At 37.0% G+C, this 20,276-nt stretch overlaps 2 protein-coding genes across 2 annotated transcripts in view; one reads left to right on the top strand and one right to left on the bottom strand.

Annotated features, from left to right (window-relative positions):
- LOC144449206 (RING finger and transmembrane domain-containing protein 2-like) overlaps nt 1–10,254 on the bottom strand; it is a 40,617-nt gene extending 30,363 nt beyond the window's left edge. The window contains exons 1-3 of the mRNA XM_078139713.1: nt 9,810–10,254; nt 966–1,042; nt 360–460 (exon numbers count right to left, since the gene is read on the bottom strand). Coding sequence (XP_077995839.1) covers nt 360–460; nt 966–1,042; nt 9,810–10,143 — 512 coding nt within the window. The 5' untranslated portion in view covers nt 10,144–10,254. The remainder of the gene's footprint in view (nt 1–359; nt 461–965; nt 1,043–9,809) is intronic.
- A 3,645-nt stretch (nt 10,255–13,899) lies between these two features.
- LOC144449837 (thioredoxin reductase 2, mitochondrial-like) overlaps nt 13,900–20,276 on the top strand; it is a 60,758-nt gene continuing 54,381 nt past the window's right edge. The window contains exon 1 of the mRNA XM_078140411.1: nt 13,900–14,013. Coding sequence (XP_077996537.1) covers nt 13,911–14,013 — 103 coding nt within the window. The 5' untranslated portion in view covers nt 13,900–13,910. The remainder of the gene's footprint in view (nt 14,014–20,276) is intronic.

Below are 20,276 nucleotides of genomic sequence, written 5' to 3' on the forward strand. Positions count from 1 at the left end.
GCACCAAATTGGTGTGCACATTATTTATATTGTCAATTAGCCCCGTTTATTGGATGACATAATCTCGGCTAGATTACAGAGTGATGTCTAACAAAAACACACCTTATGCATTCACCAATTTTGAAAGTGCATAGTTAAAATACACAGGAGCAAGTTATTCTGAATAGTTGAGAGAGACAAAAGTTTGGTAGAACAGGGGTGATCCTGGTTTTTGATCCTGTTTGATGTTACATAGGTGAAAATTTGTACTGATTGATAAGAATTCGTAAACACCTGTGGCACACAAGAAAAGTACTATACTAAGAGTAATGGGTTGTAAGATACCTTACACTGACAGAATATCACTGTAAATTGCTTACCATTTGTGGAGTTGGTGCTCAACAAACACATAGTAAATGAAAAATATATTCAATGGTAAAAACAGTAAAATCAGTATTAGGGTATATGTACTTCTTTTTTCCTGAAAATGGAAAAGTAAATATAGAGTTACTTCTGAGTCTAAATACTGCCTGGTGCTGACATTTGATGGTTGCTGAAAAGTCAACATACATGTAGTTTGTACAATGACTGTTTGAGATTGCACTATTCAAGACACGGTCAAAAATGTGGTGGTCAGTGACTGACACATATGTAACAGCCTGTCTACAAAAGGATAGTATACCAGTACTTGCCTTTCATGTGTAATTTAAATATTTCTTAGTAGATTTATGCTTTGGTCTGTGGTTTCACATAATGACTTGTGTATTCAATGACAAGGACATCACTACATGTATGTGAGATACATGTATCTCAGGTCTATCTGAAGTCACACATAACCATTCATGACATGATATGGTACATGTATGGTATGACCCTATCCCTAATTTATCTAACTTCCTAGCTTGGTTGTGAATGTCTAATTTATTCTTCAAGTTACGGTACACAGTAGATTGTATACATGTATTTCAGAATTTGATTGACCTTACCTTCAGAGCTACCTGTCGCTTAAGACTACCATTGTAATGTATAAATGTACCAAATAGACCAATTAAAACAATCAGGCCTGAAAAAAAACATGGAAATGTTTGTTCATAGATATAACAAAAAGAGTGCCAATGACATTGTAGCACAACTGTATTTAGCTGTTGCTATGGCGTGGTCTTGTTGCTAGTGTTGTGTTGTCGAGATTACTCATGATGGAGGGGATATTAATGGATGAATAAAAGTGAACACACAACACCACTGTATGCTTATACAACACTGCTGGAGAAGACAATACATCCAGGTGTACTTTATTTCAAATCGATCCCCTGAGGGCACTATAACAGTATATTTGCATATTAGGTATAATGAATAATTCACAACTATGAAAATGAGGTCAGTCACTGTGAATGCATATTCTAACAGCTAGGCACATTCGCATACATTTTTGGAATCTTTATTAACTTGCCTGCCCTTCCCACTTTTCATCTTCGCTATATACATGTACTGTATACCATCATTAAGCTGTTGCTATGGGTGTGGTCCTGTTGCTAGGCATAATTGCATACATATTATAATTATTTTGAATCTGTATTCACTTACGTACCCATCCCTATTAAAGTTTAAAGTTTAAAGTTTATTCATTTTCTAAAGCGCCTTTTCTATTTATTTGTTCACATGTACATATTATAATTTATATACAAAAAAAGTCTTGCCAATTTTGGTCAAAAACTTATATCTTGTAACTGCATGGTGAATGAGGTTGAAACTTAGTGAGAACGTTTCTGGAGGTGTTATTTTGAAGTTATTGTTAAAAACATTATGACACAATTGGCCCTGGCAACAAAGGCCATGCCCTTAGCAACAGCAAAATGATGCATATTACAAAGGTAGTATGTACAGCGCTTTTGAATATTAATAAATATTTCTCAACTAGACATCCAAGGTAAAGCACCCACCAATTACCATGGCAATCAATCCAAAAGTTTTTGACTTTAAGTTGTTTACACACTATAATTCCTACCTTTTTTCCATGATCAATCAATAAAATATTGAAGAGTTTACATTGATTTCATAGAGAAAGAAGAAAACATGACAATATTAAATAATTGTCAACTCTTTGTTTTAGCTGCTTCAATCTCTATTTTTTACTTCAGTGCATGTTAGACTTGTCATACATGTAGTTTATGTTACTCTAATACATATTTCAGTGCATGTTAGACTTGTCATACATGTAGTTTATGTTACTCTAATACATATTTCAGTGCATGTTAGACTTGTCATACATGTAGTTTATGTTACTCTAATACATATTTCAGTGCATGTTAGACTTGTCATACATGTAGTTTATGTTACTCTAATACATATTTCAGTGCATGTTAGACTTGTCATACATGTAGTTTATGTTACTCTAATACATATTTCAGTGCATGTTAGACTTGTCATACATGTAGTTTATGTTACTCTAATACATATTTCAGTGCATGTTAGACTTGTCATACATGCAGTTTATGTTACTCTAATACATATTTCAGTGCATGTTAGACTTGTCATACATGTAGTTTATGTTACTCTAATACATACTTCATATGTATACGTTGTGTTATTCTTGTGTCATCTGTCGTTTTCGTTCAATGTTGGCATGTCAATGTTTTATCAGAAAATAGTTATCCAAATATTTTGACATTAATGCTCACTTGGCATAATCTCGCTAAATATTGATAATTTATATTAGTTACATTGTAGGTGACTGATTGGTTGTTTTTTTTGTGTGGAGATCAATGCCGATTGATGATATGCTATTGAGCATGAGGTGAGTTGTGAATCAGGGTTTTTACCCCAAAATATATTCATGAGCAACCTCATTCATGTGGTAACAACATTCATATGAAGGTTTTGGGATCTTGTCACTGGCACTCACAACAGAGTGCATATTTCCAGAGCTGTGGATCGGATTTAATGATTAGGTCAAATTTCATCATACATGTACATTCCAGTATCGTTATTTTGCGGCTCGACAGACCTAATTTGCGGGTTGTTCAAATGACAATTATTTGTATAAAATCATCCAAAACATATATATGTTTACAAAAAATAATGACAAATGAATACATATAAACGTAAATAATGTGTATGAGCACATACATGTAAGTATTCAGTCAATGGTGGTCAACCTCACTATGATAATGATTAAACAATGGTGGTCAACCTCACTACGATGATGATTAAACAATGGTGGTCAACCTCACTATGATGATGATTAAACAATGGTGGTCAACCTCACTATGATGATGATTAAACAATGGTGGTCAACCTCACTATGATGATGATGATTAAACAATGGTGGTCAACCTCACTATGATGATGATTAAACAATGGTGGTCAACCTCACTACGATGATGATTAAACAATGGTGGTCAACCTCACTATGATGATGATGATTAAACAATGGTGGTCAACCTCACTATGATGATGATTAAACAATGGTGGTCAACCTCACTACGATGATGATTAAACAATGGTGGTCAACCTCACTATGATGATGATTAAACAATGGTGGTCAACCTCACTACGATGATGATTAAACAATGGTGGTCAACCTCACTATGATGATGATTAAACAATGGTGGTCAACCTCACTACGATGATGATTAAACAATGGTGGTCAACCTCACTATGATGATGATTAAACAATGGTGGTCAACCTCACTATGATGATGATTAAACAATGGTGGTCAACCTCACTACGATGATGATTAAACAATGGTGGTCAACCTCACTATGATGATGATTAAACAATGGTGGTCAACCTCACTACGATGATGATTAAACAATGGTGGTCAACCTCACTATGATGATGATTAAACAATGGTGGTCAACCTCACTACGATGATGATTAAACAATGGTGGTCAACCTCACTATGATGATGATTAAACAATGGTGGTCAACCTCACTATGATGATGATTAAACAATGGTGGTCAACCTCACTATGATGATGATTAAACAATGGTGGTCAACCTCACTACGATGATGATTAAACAATGGTGGTCAACCTCACTATGATGATGATTAAACAATGGTGGTCAACCTCACTATGATGATGATTAAACAATGGTGGTCAACCTGATGATTAATTTTTTTAGTATTATAGTAATGACAATACTATAGACAAAATTACTGGATGTACAGATTATTCAATTATTCATTATTCACTTTCAAGGTTGTGGCTGTTCCACTATTCCTTTCTGTTCTTCAGTGATGTACATGTAACTACTGCCTGTACTGTGGTCAGGGTAGTGTGTGGGAGCCAATGTGTAACTAGTCAGACTAATTTGATTGTATAAGATACATTTGTAATCTTGATGTTTTTTAAAACAACAGGACCACTTTCTGTTATCAGTAAGAGTTGTTTCAATCTGATTAGAATCCGATGTAGATGTCGGCTAATCGTTCACTGCTATTTTACCTTTATTATTTTGCCTGAATTGACCTTCGTGGTACATGTTCACGTTTTTATCCTGATAGCCTCCTCTACATCTGAACTGGCGCCCATGCCCACGCCGTTCTGCTGGGTGAGCCACACAACCAATTTGGTTGCGTCTTACGCATTGAATATCAACAAACAACATTGCGTTACTTGTGCACACAGGCAACTGACAACACACTGAATATCAACAAACAACATGGCGTTACTTGTGCACACAGGCAACTGACAACGTACAAATTATTTGAACTGTAAAAAAATTCAGTGATTGTATTACCCTATATTTACGGTAATTTAAGAATTTTTGTTTAGATGCATTTCGTCTTATCTACATGTTAGTTACATTCGAACGCATTTCCCGGGTAGTGTTCATGTTTATCTCAGCGAATGTGTACATGTTCTCTGTAGTACTCTTCTTCTCGAATGTAAAGTAGTCATGAAGTACTGTACGATTCATAGAAATATTTGTTGTGTTATATGAACTCAGAAAAGGGGAAATTTAAGAAATAATTTCTAAAAAACGTCCTTATCATGAACATTTCGGTTGCTTCATATTGCATTGCGTACACTATAAACTGTCTGTGTGTCCCCTAGACGTTCTGTTTCACGAGCTTCTATAACACATGTATTACAGAGTACGCGTTCATCCTTATAACATGTATGTATGTGTCTACATGATAACGCTATGTTCGAACGTACTCAGACGAAATGTATAGAGGTACCATCAAATTACATTTAAATATACTAATATAATCACTGAATTTGTTTACAGTTGAAACATTTACAACGTTGTCAGCTGCCTGTGCTTGTGCACACGGAGAACGTGATTTTGTGGTGTCTGTGTCCGTTTGTAGTTTCATTCGATCCTAATGTAAGGTCACTTTTGACATGGGCATGGGTGCCAGTTCAGATGTAGAGGAGGCGATTAGGATAAAAAAGTAAAAATGTACCAAGAAGGTCAATTCAGGCAAAATAACGAAGGTAAAATAGCAATGAATGATTAGCTAAAACTACATCGGATTTTAATCAGATTGGAGTAACAGTTGTTTTAGAGATAAGTTGGTCCACTCATGGTCCACTGTCGTCTGTGTTACAGTCAACAGTTAATGTTATGTAATCATTTAAAGTACATTGTAATAGTGGAATTGAGATATTTTCTGAGGTCAATGCTATGCTAACTATAATGATTGTTTTAAAATAGCCATCACGTTTAGGGGTGGGGGTATAATACACAAAATTATGTGTGCAATTAGCCCAGCACATAGGTTCTATCGAATAATACAGTGCATGTCGCATGTGACCTGCACAATAAGTTACCTCCGGTGGCCAGCGAACAAGTTTCTTTGATTTTGAAAGGTAAGTAAAAATAGTGACCCGCAGTCCGCACAATAGTTACACTCACTTCCCCACAGTAACCCGCAGCGGCCTGCAACCTGCACTACAGTTACATTCCCAGGCCCGCAGCAACCCACAGCAGCCCGCAACCTGAACAAAGTTACCCGCAGCGACCCGCATCCTCAACAAAGTGACCCACAGCGGCCCGCAACCCGCACCGGTCCTACTAATTTACGCCTGGGACTGCCCGGACGCTGCCCGGGCCAAATGTAGGAATCTTCTTGCTGTTCTCGGTGCAGATTACTGCTTTTAAACCAAAACAAATCTTTGTCGCAGCAAAAAGCAGAGTGTGAAGAGTTGAAAACACCGTTTTTACACACAACAAAATCCACGACCAAGCGATCTTCTTTCAGGACGACATTTTGATAGTCAGACTCGACCATTCTATGATAGGGGTGCCAGGAAAGTTAACTTTGACGTGTGTAAGAACACATGCATGTTTGTGACACAAATATTTCACCATCCTTTTGTAATTACACAGAAAGTCTCATGGCAAACATCCACGACTGTTGACAGTTTCTATATCGGGCGTTGCATGCAGTACTAAAAACTTTTCCGCCCATGCTAAAAATCCTGCAACCCCTCCTACAGAATAGTCGAGTCTTGAGTTCAAGATGGTGTTCAGTTTACTGAGTTAGTAGCGCAGGAACAGGGGTGCAATGTACGAGTATAAAGTTGGCGTCAGATTCAGATTCAGATTAAGCTAGCGTCATATTGAGCGTCAGATTCAGCGTCAGATAGCGTCAGATCCGAAGACACCCGACGGACTCAATCAAACCTGAAATATTACTGTTGAGACATTCCATCTTCCATCAAAAAGTTGTGAAGCAGAATCTTTCCCTGTAGTCTCAACGGTATTATTTCAGTTTTGATTGAGTACATCGGGTGTCTTCGGATCTGACACTATCTGATGCTGAATCTGATGCTCAATATGACGCTAGCTGAATCTGAATCTGAATCTGACGCCAACTTTATACTCGTGTGCAATGTTTGTGTGATAAAACGGTGTTTTAAGCATTTACAAATCTATTTTTGCGTGATAGTAATTATCTTATATCTGTAGTGTGGAAATCTGTGATTAAAATGGTAAGCACACTTCGACTTTGCGCCCGGGCAGTCCTGGGCACAGGCACTCGAATCAATGTGTATGATTTAAAAAAAAAAAATGTATGTAAATAAGTCTTATTTACATACAATACACATTTTTTTTTCTACACATTGATTTGAGTGCCTATGGTCCCGGGCATAAATTAGTAGGACCCACCCACACAATAGTTACACTCGTACATCCACATGTATGTATACAGGATGGCAGGAACAGTAGCATGGTTGGTAAAGTAATGTTCCCACCAAATACCAAGGCAATCGGTTGAGCACACACACACAAAGACAGACATACATAAAGGTAGCTGCAATAATTGTAGCGTCTTGTAGCGTCTTGTTGCGGTTTTGTGGGTTTTTTCGTCTGTTTTGGTGACTTTTTAAGTTTTTGTGTTAGGTGCGGGTGCGGGTTAAACACAAAAACTTAACAAGCGACCTATCGGTCAGAATAGCTCCGCTGTTTGTTTTTTTAATTTAATTTTTTATTTTGGTGACATGTAGAAGTGGTTCAGGTCTTCACTATGCAGTTTTGTTTTAGCGATGCAATAAAGTGGTTAGTGGTTTCATATGATGTCTCACTATAAAACACATTTTACACAGAAGTTGGTAATGTATTGTACTTTTATACCATAGTCACCATTTTATAACAAAAATCTACTGTTATGAAAAATTGCACAAAATCTCAGAAAAAAATGACTGGGAAATGCACACAAGAAAAAGAAAAAAAGAGGATTTTGAGGTTGGCTATAAATAATTCCAGTGTCTTATAGCTGTAACCCTGGAAAATTTTAATGATGAATGAAATAAACTAGGGATCTAAAATAATTTTGAGGCAATTTGAATTTCAATTTTCTAACAAATTTACAAAGTCAACAACATTCAACTTGTACTAGTTGTGGTAGATATATATAGGGAAGAAATGTATTAATCACCATCTTAGTTTCCGTACGGTGACAATCTCAAGTACCCGGAAGAGAGTCATTCTCAGCCATACGTTACAGTGGTAACACTCGTTTATGTTCGGTTACCTTTCACAAAGAAAACACAACGAAATGGTTGAAATGATCTTTTTTTTAATTTCTTTTCATCACAACAACAAAATCTGCGTGATTGATCAAAAGTGTTGTAAACTAAACCAGAAAGAATTATCGGACTGGCTAAACTTCCCGATGAACTGGAGTAAGGTCCTACTACTTCCAAGTAAGCCTCGATAGTACTATAGTACGTGAGAAAATCGTCTCAAACTAGCGATACAACTTTCAAAATATAACTTGACATGTCTTCATTTGTTAGAGTTATACAATTCAAGACGGGTTTTCACTCGAAAACAACAATTCTGTGAATAATGACACTCTGAACGCAGCGATTTCTCGGACGATGTTACCACTGTAACGTATGGCTGACAACGACTTGCTTCCGGGTTAGTCCCTCGTGCATACGGGTGGATTGTCGGCGATTAATACATACATCGTCTGATATTTTAATTCAGTGTTTCTTGTGACCGGCGCCTGTCAGCAGACTCTGCCATTTTTTTCATCATTCCATTGTATTTAAACCTTGTACTTGACATTTCGCAATATTTATAATTCTCAACAAAATACCTCAACATGCCTCACTTCGCTCGTACTCAAAGCAGCCCCGCGCGGTATGATCACTGACACTGATGACATGATGAGAGAGAACCTTTTCGGACTTACATGTAAAACGGGGAAAGATACGCAAAACATAATGCAAAGTCTGAAGCCAAATTAAAGTTGTAATTATTTTAATTATTTTTACTTGCCAAATATTTGCATTTTGGAAAGGCAAGACACGTTCATGTCGTTTAACTTTACATGTGAACTGTCGGCCATAACTTCAACCGCATGTCTGGCATGCCCTTCCTTACGCAAGTTGTCTGAATTCTGGTTCACTGTCATTCCAAATTGCACGACAATATAGAATTAACCACAAGTTACATGTTATCTGAAAACATCACACTTTTATAGTGGGTCTGAAGTGTGATTTTAGTGAGTACCAAGAACGTCCTGTGTTGATACTCAAGATACTTGCTGTGGAAAATCGCTCGGTCAAATGAGGTCACCTTCAGCTTCTGGTCGAATCAGGATAGAGTATGCAAATGAGGATGTTGCGGACTGATTTGAAGTTTACAACCCTGTTTCGAACAAACGCTTGTCATTTGGGCGCCCAATGCGTAGAATTATGACTATAGCACATATTACATTGCTTGTTTGACGTCAATAGTGTCTTTTGAAAAGTGGCAGTTTACTTAAAGTCTCGTCGACTGATTTCCAATATGGCGTCGGTCATTATGCTCATTAACATATTCATTTTTTTTTCAAATTACAAAAAAAAAATCATAAAAAATAAAAATGAGGATGTGCTGACTTGAAATTAACAAATCTGAGTAAGCTACCCCCTGCGCATCAACACGCCAGATATCAAAGCAATCTAATAAGAGGTTTTCAAGGAGTTGATGAAAATGACATTTTATGAAAAAAAATCATAAAAAATTGAAAATGGCACAGATCAACTTGGCATGAACAAATCTGAATAGCCTCCCCCCAGGGAACATGCACACCAAATATCGAAGAATTCCGACTGTCACTTCCGGAGTAGATAGTAAAAATATAAAAGTTTGACGGACACCTATGATTCACTCTACTCTCTATACCTCAATACCCACCTATACCTAAAGCTACGCTTTCAGCTTTCGCTGACAGCGGAGCTAAAAAGTCACCAAAACAGACGAAAAAACCCACAAAACCGCAACAAGACGCTACAATTATTGCAGCTAACATAAAGGGTGTCAAGGGGTGGTAAATCCTATACGAATTACCAGAATCAGAGTGTTCCTGGCTACTTACCTAATCGGTGGTCAAAAATAACTTTTAAAAGAAAAATAATGAGAAACGGTATCGTCTTTTCAGCCCATGACGCTGCAACTCTTAGATCAGCAAGACTTCCTCTGGGCCCTCCACCAGCTGCTCCGTTCTGTGAACCTCTGGTGTTGTCGTTTTCATCTTGACCACTATTATTTCCGGGAATGTCTATAACAACAGCGTCCATATTTGTTGCTCCAGTTCCTGCATTTTCTTGCTGACCAATCATTTGCCAGTCTACTGTTGGGAGGTTTGGTATCATTCCTCTAACCATCCCTCCTACATCCCTCGATGCTGATTGTTGTGGATTGACGTTCATTTCGTCTTAGCGTTCACCAGAAACACAGAATCATCGTATCAATACGAGTTATTTATTACGAGTGTAAAATTGGTCTCAGATTCAGATTCAGATTGATAATCCAATATGAGGCCAGTCTCATATTAGCAGCGCATATCTATGTCACACCTTTGCTAATAGCTCGTGCAGCGGCTCAATAACTAGTAAGCATGCGCGTCGTATATATGCGAAAGTTCGATGCGAAACTCTATGCGAAAAAAACTGGTGGTTCTCCCAGGGATGCATTGCGGCGCGCAGTGACCGCATGCGGCCTTCCATAGGGGTAGACCATTCGATATCCTGGGGGGGGGGGGGGCTTGGAAGATTGGTGGAGAGTCATTATTTTTTTTCCCACCTGCTTGCCTGAGAATTATTTTTTTTTCTCCTTCGCCTATGCTGGCAACTTTTTTTTTCTTTGCTTCTTTGAGATATCCAGATTTTTTTATTACGTCAACGTTGAACACCTACATTTGTTGCCACAATTTTCTGTTTGGTTTTCACACAGGGTAATACAGAGAATAAAAAGATGCTGTTCTATCACACACAGATTTTATTTAGAAAACTACATATTTCATACATGTTTGATTTTCAATTAAATAAACATCATTGACAGTTTTTATGCCATGGTATACAAATCGGAAACTTGATTGGTGAGCTCAGACATTTAGATAGACCGGTCAGTTTCTCCAGCTTGGGGGGTTGGGGGGTGTCAGTGTTATTTTCCATTGGGCCAACAAAAAGTCACTGACCCCGTGAATAAAGTTTCATAGCATCTGACAGTAAGCTGTAGAGGGAAGAGCTTTGAGACTGGAATATGTCTACCTCTTGTGTGAGTGTGTGTGAATAGGAGGGGGGGGGGTTCTAGTGGGTCTCCCCCTAGAAGCCCTGGATGATTTTTACTTCTAAAGGCAATGTTTAGGCCATTCACAGACACTTTCAGACAATAATTGACAAACTTTACAAGACAGCTCTAACATGTAAAAAGCAACTACGTGAGGTTGAAACATTTTTGAAATAAAGTTTCATAGTATCTTGACAGTAAGAGGTGGAGGGAAGAACTTTGATTTGAGACTGGAACATGTCTACCTCTTACGGGGGGGGGGGTTCTAGGGGGTGTCCCCCTAGAAGCTCTGGGTGATTTTTACTCTTAAAGCCAATTTTCAGGCTATTAACAGACACTTTCAGACAATAATTTGCAAGCTTTACAAGACAGCTCTAACAATTGTAAAAAAGCAACTACACATGGTTGAAACATTTTTTAAATAAAGTTTCATAGCATCTTGGCAGTAAGAGGTGGAGGGAAGAACTTTGATTTGAGGCTTGGACATATCTACCTCTTATGGGGGGGGGGGGGTCCTAGGAGGTCTCCCCTAGAAGCTTTTCAAGTTTTTTTTTACCAATTTTGGTGAATCTTATTGTTGGTTTAACGAATGAGTGGCCTCTGGGGTGATGGAGTCCAAGGGGTCTCCCCCTGCCAGATCTGTAGTTTTTTGTTTCTATTTAGGCAATTTTTAGGTTATTCATAGCCTCTGAGATATATATTGCCAAGCATCGAAAAGCTAAAGTAAATATAACCTTTTTAAATAGGTTTTCCATGTTATAAAAGTGGGCCTGTAACATTGGTATAGGGGCATTGATATTGCATGTATAGTAAAGTTACTGATGTGTTAGAGCACTTTAGGAGGTCATACCTAGTGTACAATAGAAACTTGAATTTGAGTTGTGGTGTTGATACATGTAGTGTCTGAAATAAGAAGTATATCATCCCTTCTGACAAATTCATACTGAAGAGACGAGAACAATTTAGATTAAGTTCTTTTATAAACTATCCAATAGTATGAAGATTACCATTACAAAACAGTCAAGTTCACTTTTGCCCCAAAGTGCAAGATAAGTGAAGCACTGATTGTGAAACAGCCAAAAAATTACATGGCATGTTCTGTAACTAGTGTGGTAGCTAGGTAATACATGTATTATATGTATAATTTTATGTATAGTTATGTTTGAACCCTTACATGAAGTAATATTTAAACCATTTATGAAAGAAACAGAGACAAGAACAAATATATAATAATATATATGTACCACAGGCTAACGAAACTGACTGGTCCCTGACATGTGTTTGAAAATGTTTGTCATGATCTGACAAGTGTCCTGGTTGGAGAGGTACGAGCAGGTTGAACAGTATACTCGAACCTGTGCATCATTTCCATATCAAGATATTTTTTTTCTAGCAGCAGTGGTCCATCTTTTTTTTCCATCACCCACTCATATCCGGATTTTTTTTTCAAGCAAATCCACTTGGCATCTTTTTTTTCCCGAAATCTTCCAAGCCCCCCCCCAGGATATCAAATGGTCCACCCCATATACTGTGTGCATTCTCCACGCGCTACCGTATCGTCATATAGCATAGGCGACATAACATCACCATGCATTGCAATATTGTAACAGTAGGCCTCTTGGCATGATTATCATAACATTGTAACGAGTATTGAGGCATCACTGTACCCCAAGGAGAAATTGTTACACTATTTGGAAGTTTGACGTGCGGTGGTACGTGATACAGGCCACTGATGACATAGCACAGTTGAATTTCCGGGTTGTGGAAGTGCGGTTTTGACATTTATATTGTCGATAATTGCTTTTTTTTACACGTTCTAACAAGAATAACTACTTTCCTATGTTTGTTGGTACAGTAACATTCCTAAATCATCGAGTTGAATTGAGAAATCATGATGTTCAGCAACATGTCAACAAAACATTTGTCCAAAGACCAACCGGTACATTGGTGGAGGTTCTATGATAAGTTGGCTGATTGAAAATGAACAATAGTAATCTAATGGCTATGATGATTTTTGAAACCAACAACTGCATAGAGTGTTGACTTTCTTTACTTCTCGTCCATGTCAGAGAATTAGATGTCATTCAATGAAATAAATGTTGATGGTCAACACTCCTGGAAAATGACCCAAATCAAGTGTATGAACCCTGGCCCAGGCAGCCGGTCACAATGAATCTACCCTGCACGAGCTTATGGGCTTTGCCTAGTTATGATATTATGAATAGAATAATATACTGAAGCTAGAAACCAATTCCAAAGAACAATTGAAATTTATGATCAAAGTTTCTCAAAATTATCTAAAAAAGAATACTTGAAAAAATAATGAGCTCAAATGATGGTTTTGGAAAATTCTCAAATTCATTATCATTTTTGTATTCAACACTGTAGTTTAGTGTTTTAGTTACCTTCATAGTTATCTATTTTCTTTGTTCTTGATGTTTTTGTATGTTTTTGACTATAGATAATATATTGCTTACATTATCTCAAGTCAAATAAAATATACTATAGTATATACTATAGTATATAGTCTGGACATTGGTCACGCATGCGCAGCGAAAATTCAAACCGGTAGCTCAAACCGGTGCATGTACGTTGGTTGTTCTATCTCCGTTGTTTATGGGTGTGTATTTGCATAGTCCTTCTTGCATGCAGAGTAAGTCTTCCCTGTGTTGGGAGTCATGTCAGTAATCTAGACCCGTACCCGTGCACCATCTGCAAGCAGGACTAGTCTTTGCACGTATGCAGTTGTTCAGTCTATGATCACGAGAATAACACTTGAGTTTCGCATCGTATGAGACTATATGAGGCTGAATATGACTCAGACTCGGATTCTGGGACTAACTTTGTATACATCGAAATTTCTAGTAAATAAATATAGAACAAACGAACAAAAATGGCGGCGCCCATAATGGTCTGCCGGGGTTGTCTTAAAAAGATCACGGAAATTTCAAGAAATATCTCTAGAAGCAGCCTTTTTAGTCGATATACAACCATTAATAGCTATTCCACAGGTATGGTGTTAGTATTGCCCATTTCGCTTATAAACAGAATTGCTTCCTTAGAGCATGGAAGTAGAACCCCTACTTCCATGCTTAGACATGTTAAGCATTGAATGAATGAAGTAGGTGCAATAATTGTAGTGTTTGACGTGATATTGAGGGCTTTTTCTTCTGTGTTTGTACTTTTTTCATTCCGATGTTTAACTGGAAACAAAGCTACAATTCCTGCATTAAACGTAAACGTATAGACGGAAGCCATTCAGACCAGAATAGCAAAGTTGGGTGATAGAGGGACTGTGGATTATTCTGCTAAATTACGCCTTGCCTGCCAAAAATAGACATTTCCTAACTCCAACATTACTTACGGAGCCTTCAAGACCCAAGAAGTGTTCAGAGGTACCCAAATTTGTCAAAATCGGCAAATGTAGCACCCCAATATCCGTATGGCAAATCAACACACAGCGGGCAGTACACTGACATATCGCTCACGTTTTCAGTGTGATCTCGTCTATTTGGGTTTAATGTTACAGGAATTTGTAGTGTTTGCTTCCCCTTAAACATCAGAACGAACAAATGGGTGTAAAAACAAGAAAAAGCTCTCAAAATCACCGCAAACCCTACACTCAGCTAGAGCATGGATGTATTAGTGAGAGAGCCAGAGGTACGTCCCAACCGGCTGTTGACAGTCTGTCAGACATCTGAAAACAGATTCCTGTGTATGTAATATAGTATACACATAATGTGTACTTGTTGTATTGTTACCAAACACGTTTGTTGACGTGGATTTCGACAGGCTTGATGACTGTCAATGAAATGAGATTCTTTTGGTAACTGACTGTTATGACTCTGAGAACAAGGACGACCATATCGACATATGATCGAAGATGTATGACCAAGTGATGAAGTAAAAAAACTAACGGGCTACAAGCAAGGGTAGTAGAGTCGAAGTGTAGTTTATTTTAATCCCTGGCCTACGTGTACAGTAGTATCCATTTTGCAAATGATCTTTCAGCAAATTGTAGCATATGTACAATGGTATATCAATGGATGGTTCGATAATTCATGTTCTGATTTACCCGAGGGAAAAGACCTATAACATCATGATATTTGAATTCCAGTGTTAAAATCCTTGTAAATATCACTTATTACATATTCATAAATAAAGGTTGCTAGGAACAAGCAACTTCAACAGAGCATAACTCATCTGAAACTGCAGCAATTTTGATTCTGACTGCGCGAAGGTCTTTGTTTCCGGTCATAGACTACACTTGCTAACCTTTGACCTTTTCCAATAGAAACTGGTCGAGTCAATTGCAAAATATCGTAAAGACCCGAAGTATCATATTGCACAACTTTCGACAGTTTTCGGAGAGAGTTGAAAACAAGAGGCATGCTTGAAGGGTGAGCGAGACAGTAGGGAGAGGGATTAAGAGCCCCATTCACACCTAATACAATAGGTGTTTCTAGTCTGTTCTTTTTAGTGGTCTGAGATTAGAAGTATCTAAATCAAACTTTATAATCTATCCACTATTTTAAAAGCCGATTTAAATATCCTTGATGTAGTCGATTTCTAGAATCTAGTACAGAATGGTTTCAAGGCTCTGGCCCTCCTTGAAAGACCAGCAATTTTAAATGAATTTTTAATGTACAATCAATCTGTCATAATGATTGATCAACTAATCGACTAATGGAGGATTTGGACCAATTTTTTTTTCTAACCACCATGACAACAATTTTTTTTTTGTGAGGAACAATGAGACAGCATTTTTTTTGGCAAGTAGTAAATGTTACAGCTAGATGTAGTACTGTAACAGTTTTGCTATATCACTCACTATGCTACAACCTATACAGAATGAGATCCCCTATATAACACTCCCATCTAAAATGTGTTCAGGATCAGGGAGCACTTTTGTAAACCGTTTTTTTTTTTTTTTTTGGTGGACAATATCCCGCACCTCTTTGAAAGTCGAGCATATCACAGACTATAACTGTCATTCTTGATCGGATTAATGCTTCCTCAGTGTTATTTTCAAGTAGAAATCGGTCTGTATTCTTGACGTTTCAGCTAACTTTTAAAATTCTGCAGACATGTTGACTAATACTGCACATGCTCCATGCACTGGCATGACAGTGTAATAAACTGCCAAGTAGCACTCCTGTGTTGTGGTTTGGAGTATTTGTTGGTGTTTTTAACATAAAAATGAACTGATTCGAGTATTTATTTAGTGAATTTTGGCATTGTAGCTAGGGAATTGACTATCTTTATGAGAAACACCTGGAAGTAATTGCCAAGAGATTTTAGATTTGCTGTGTTTGTTGACAGAATTGTAGCTTTGTTTGGTTTGCAAATCCCGTAAGAGAAAATAATACTAAAAAAAATGGTGAGTCACAACAACATAAAATATGAAATAGAATAAAAAGCATTGTAAACCAAAACAAAGCTACAATTATTGCAGGTAGGTTACAGCAAATAAAAAAAATGCTTAAAATTTGACTTTCCGCCATGTCATGTCCAGTCACGTTGCATCATGTCGTGTCAAGTAACTTTTCATTTTTGAAATTGAATTTCCTCATGAAAGGAGACACACATGATGAATGTAGTTTATTTCAAAAGTAAGAGGTAACAATGAATGCCAGCTAGTAAAATTGGAAAGTAGGCAGTAAAAAGTTTGAGGGGGCCAAGTGGGGGGAGGGTATGTAAAGGGGGGGGGGGGTTCCCCTTCCCACCCTGGGAGATTTTTGAAAATGAAGAACTAAAAGAGTGCTCCCCTGAGCTCTTTTAACATGTTGAGGTAGTAATAATATGAGCTCCTATAAAGTTAGTTGATGTACCTTACAAAGTTAATGGGTAATTTGCATAATCAATGATTCTTGGTAATTAGGCTATATCTTACAACTGCATACTTCAATTTCAATACAATTCAGTACATACATTAACCATAACAAATTGTGTATGTCCTATAAAGTTAGTTAATGTACCTTACAGTGTTAATTGCATAATTAATGATTTTTAGCACCACTGAACTGAATGTTCAGTAGTGCTATAGGCATGGCAAAGTGTCTGTCTGTCTGTCTGTCTGTGTGTGTGTGTGTGTGTGTGAATGTGTGTAAACAACTTAAAGTCAAAAACTGCTGGACCGATTTCTTTGATATTTGGCGGTCATATTACTTTTGGTGTCTAGTTGGGAAATTGTTCAAATGAAAGTGATTGCATCAGCGATGTGGGATTTGGGTCAAAAAATGTGATTTTCCTTCAAAATCTTCTTTGTTCTCAGTGAACACCATGAGGGGATGTGTTAGGTAACGTTATATAATCACTAGGCAAAGTTCATATGCACATTCTAAATCCAGTTATTACAATAGGTTATGTAAATAAGACTGGTAAATATGCCCTTTCTTTCTTGGTGGAAATTTTACTAAGTTTGAAATGAAAATGATTGCAGCACGAGGGTGATCATTGGATCGCCCGGCGTCTGTGTGTGTGTGTGTGTGTGTGTGTGTGTGTGTGTGTGTGTGTGTGTGTGTGTGTGTGTGTGTGTGTGTGTGTGTAAACAACTTAAAGTCAAAAACTGCTGAACCGATTGCCATGATATTTGGTGGGTCCATTACCTTGGGTGTCTAGTCGGGAAATTGTTCAAATCAAAATGATCGCATCACAGGTGTTTGATTTGGGTCAAAAAATGTGATTTTTGGTCAAAAAACTTAAACTCAGAAACTACTGGGCAGATTGGTGCAAAATTTGGTGGGAAGATTCTTTAGGGGGTGTAAAGTAAGATTTGTTCATGACATGATGATTCCATCAGTGATATGCAAATTAGGGCTAAAAATGTGTCTTTTTGGTTAAAAATCTATAATTCCAAAACTACTGAGCAGATTGGGCTGAAATTTGATGGGGATGCATCTAGGGATGTATGGACGAAGATATATTAAGCATACAATGATTCCATGAGTGATATGCAAATTAGGTGTAAGAATGTTCATTTTTGGTCAAAAACTTATATCTCAAAAAGTACTTGGTCAATGAGCCTGAAACTTGGCGAGATGTTTCTGAAACTGTTATTCTGCAGATTTTCTTCAAAATATTTTGACCAAATTGGCCCTAGCGACCATGACCACGCCCTTTAGCAACAACCAAATGGCAGTATATTTTGGTCAAATAACAACATCATCTGGTAGGCAAGTGAGTAAACATTCAAAAAATGTGTGCAAATACCCTAGCAACCATGACCACGCCCATAGCAACAGCCAAACAGTGGTGTATTTCACAAAGATAACAACAGGGTTTAATAGACAATTGAATAAACATTCAAAAAATGTATGTAAATTTGCATAGCAACAAGACCACACCCATAGCAACAGCCAAATAATCACATATTTTGCAAAGATAACAACAGGAATAGAAAGACAAATGAATAAAAATTCAAAAAATGTATACAAATACCCTAGTAACCATGACCACGCCCATGGCAACAGCCAAACGGTGGTGTATTTCACAAAGATAACAATGGGGTTTAATAGACAAATGAATAAACATTCAAAAAATGTATGCAAATACCCTAGTAACCATGACCACGCCCATAGCAACAGCCAAACGGTGGTGTATTTCACAAAGATAACAATGGGGTTTAATAGACAATTGAATAAACATTCAAAAAATGTATTTAAATTTGCCTAGCAACAAGACCATGCCCATAGCAACAGCCAAATGATCACGTGTATTGCAAAGACAATATCAGGAATTCATACACAAGTGAACAAAAACATACATAAATGTATGCAAATATATCTAACAACATGACCACGCCCATAGCAACAGCCAAATGATAGCATTTATCATAAAGATAGCAACATGGTTGGATAGGCAACTGGATAGTTATTCAGCAAATGAACACCTATTGTTAGCATGGACTAGCATATGGATAAACATTTAAAACTGTACAGTTGTGCTACAATGCCATTGGCGGTATTTTTGATAATTAGGCTGTATCTTAAGACTGCATACTTCAATTTCAATACAATTTAGTACATACGTTAAACATAACAGAGTGCATATCTCCTATAAAAGTTGTTGATTTCGCCTAAAGATTTAGTGAATAATTTGCATTAGGCTATATCTTGAGAGTGCATGCTTCAATTTCAATATAATTTACTTCATACATTAAACGTAACAAAGTTTATATGCCGTATAAAGTTGTTGATGTACCTTACAGTGTTAATAACTAATTTGCATGATTAATGATTTTCGGTAATTAAGATATATCATAAGAATGCATACTTGAATTTCAATATCATTTATTACATACGTTAACCATAACAAAGCAGATATGTCCTATAAAATTTGTTGATATAGCTTAGTTTTCATGAAATATTTGCATAATTAATTATTTTAGGTAACTAGGCTGTATCTTAAAAATGCAAGCTTCAAATTTTGTATAATACGGTACATATATCAACCATATATCAATCATGTCCTATGAAGTTTGTTGCTACAACATTTACCTTTAATGAGTATTTAGAATAATGAACGATATTCAGTAATTAAGCAGTATCACACACTCTTCAAATTCCGTATAATTTGGCACATACATTAACCCAAGAATGCACGCTTGTCCAAAAAATGCCTGATACCATAGTTTTTAAGTTTAATGAATTATTTGCATAATTAGTGATTCCCTTACATTCAGTTTAAATCTGGTTAGCTTAATGGTTAGAGGTTGATTCTCTGTCATCGTCCATCATCACACGTCTGTCTGTCAACATTTTTTATTTTCATCTTCCTCTCCTAAACCGACAGTCAAAATACTCTGATATTTGGTCTGCAAATTGCTTGGGTGGAGGCTATTCAGATCTGTGCCATTTTCAAGTTTTTAGGGATTTTTGGTCAAAAATTATATTTTCATCTTCTCATATACTACTTTCAGATTGCTTTGATATCTTCCATATAGATGTGCAGGGGCTGTCTTACTCAGATTTCTTAATTTCAAGTCAGCACATGTTCTTTTCTATTTTTGATGATTTGTTTCGTATATTTAAAAAAAAAATTAAATATGTGTAAATGACCAATGCCATATTGGAAATCAGTCCACTAGACTGAAGTAAACAGCCACTTTTCAAAAGCCACCATATAGACGACAGACAACAAGCAGTCAGAGTTCTACTCATGCACCCTCAACGACAAGTGAAACATGGTTGCAGACTTCAGCTCAAATCTGAACTCTGCACCCCTTCTACAGAATGTTACATTCCACTAAGTACTGATTGAACTGACTGAACTG

The sequence above is a fragment of the Glandiceps talaboti genome, chromosome 18 (genome assembly GCF_964340395.1).
Source record: "Glandiceps talaboti chromosome 18, keGlaTala1.1, whole genome shotgun sequence".
NCBI classification, from domain to species: domain Eukaryota; kingdom Metazoa; phylum Hemichordata; class Enteropneusta; family Spengelidae; genus Glandiceps; species Glandiceps talaboti.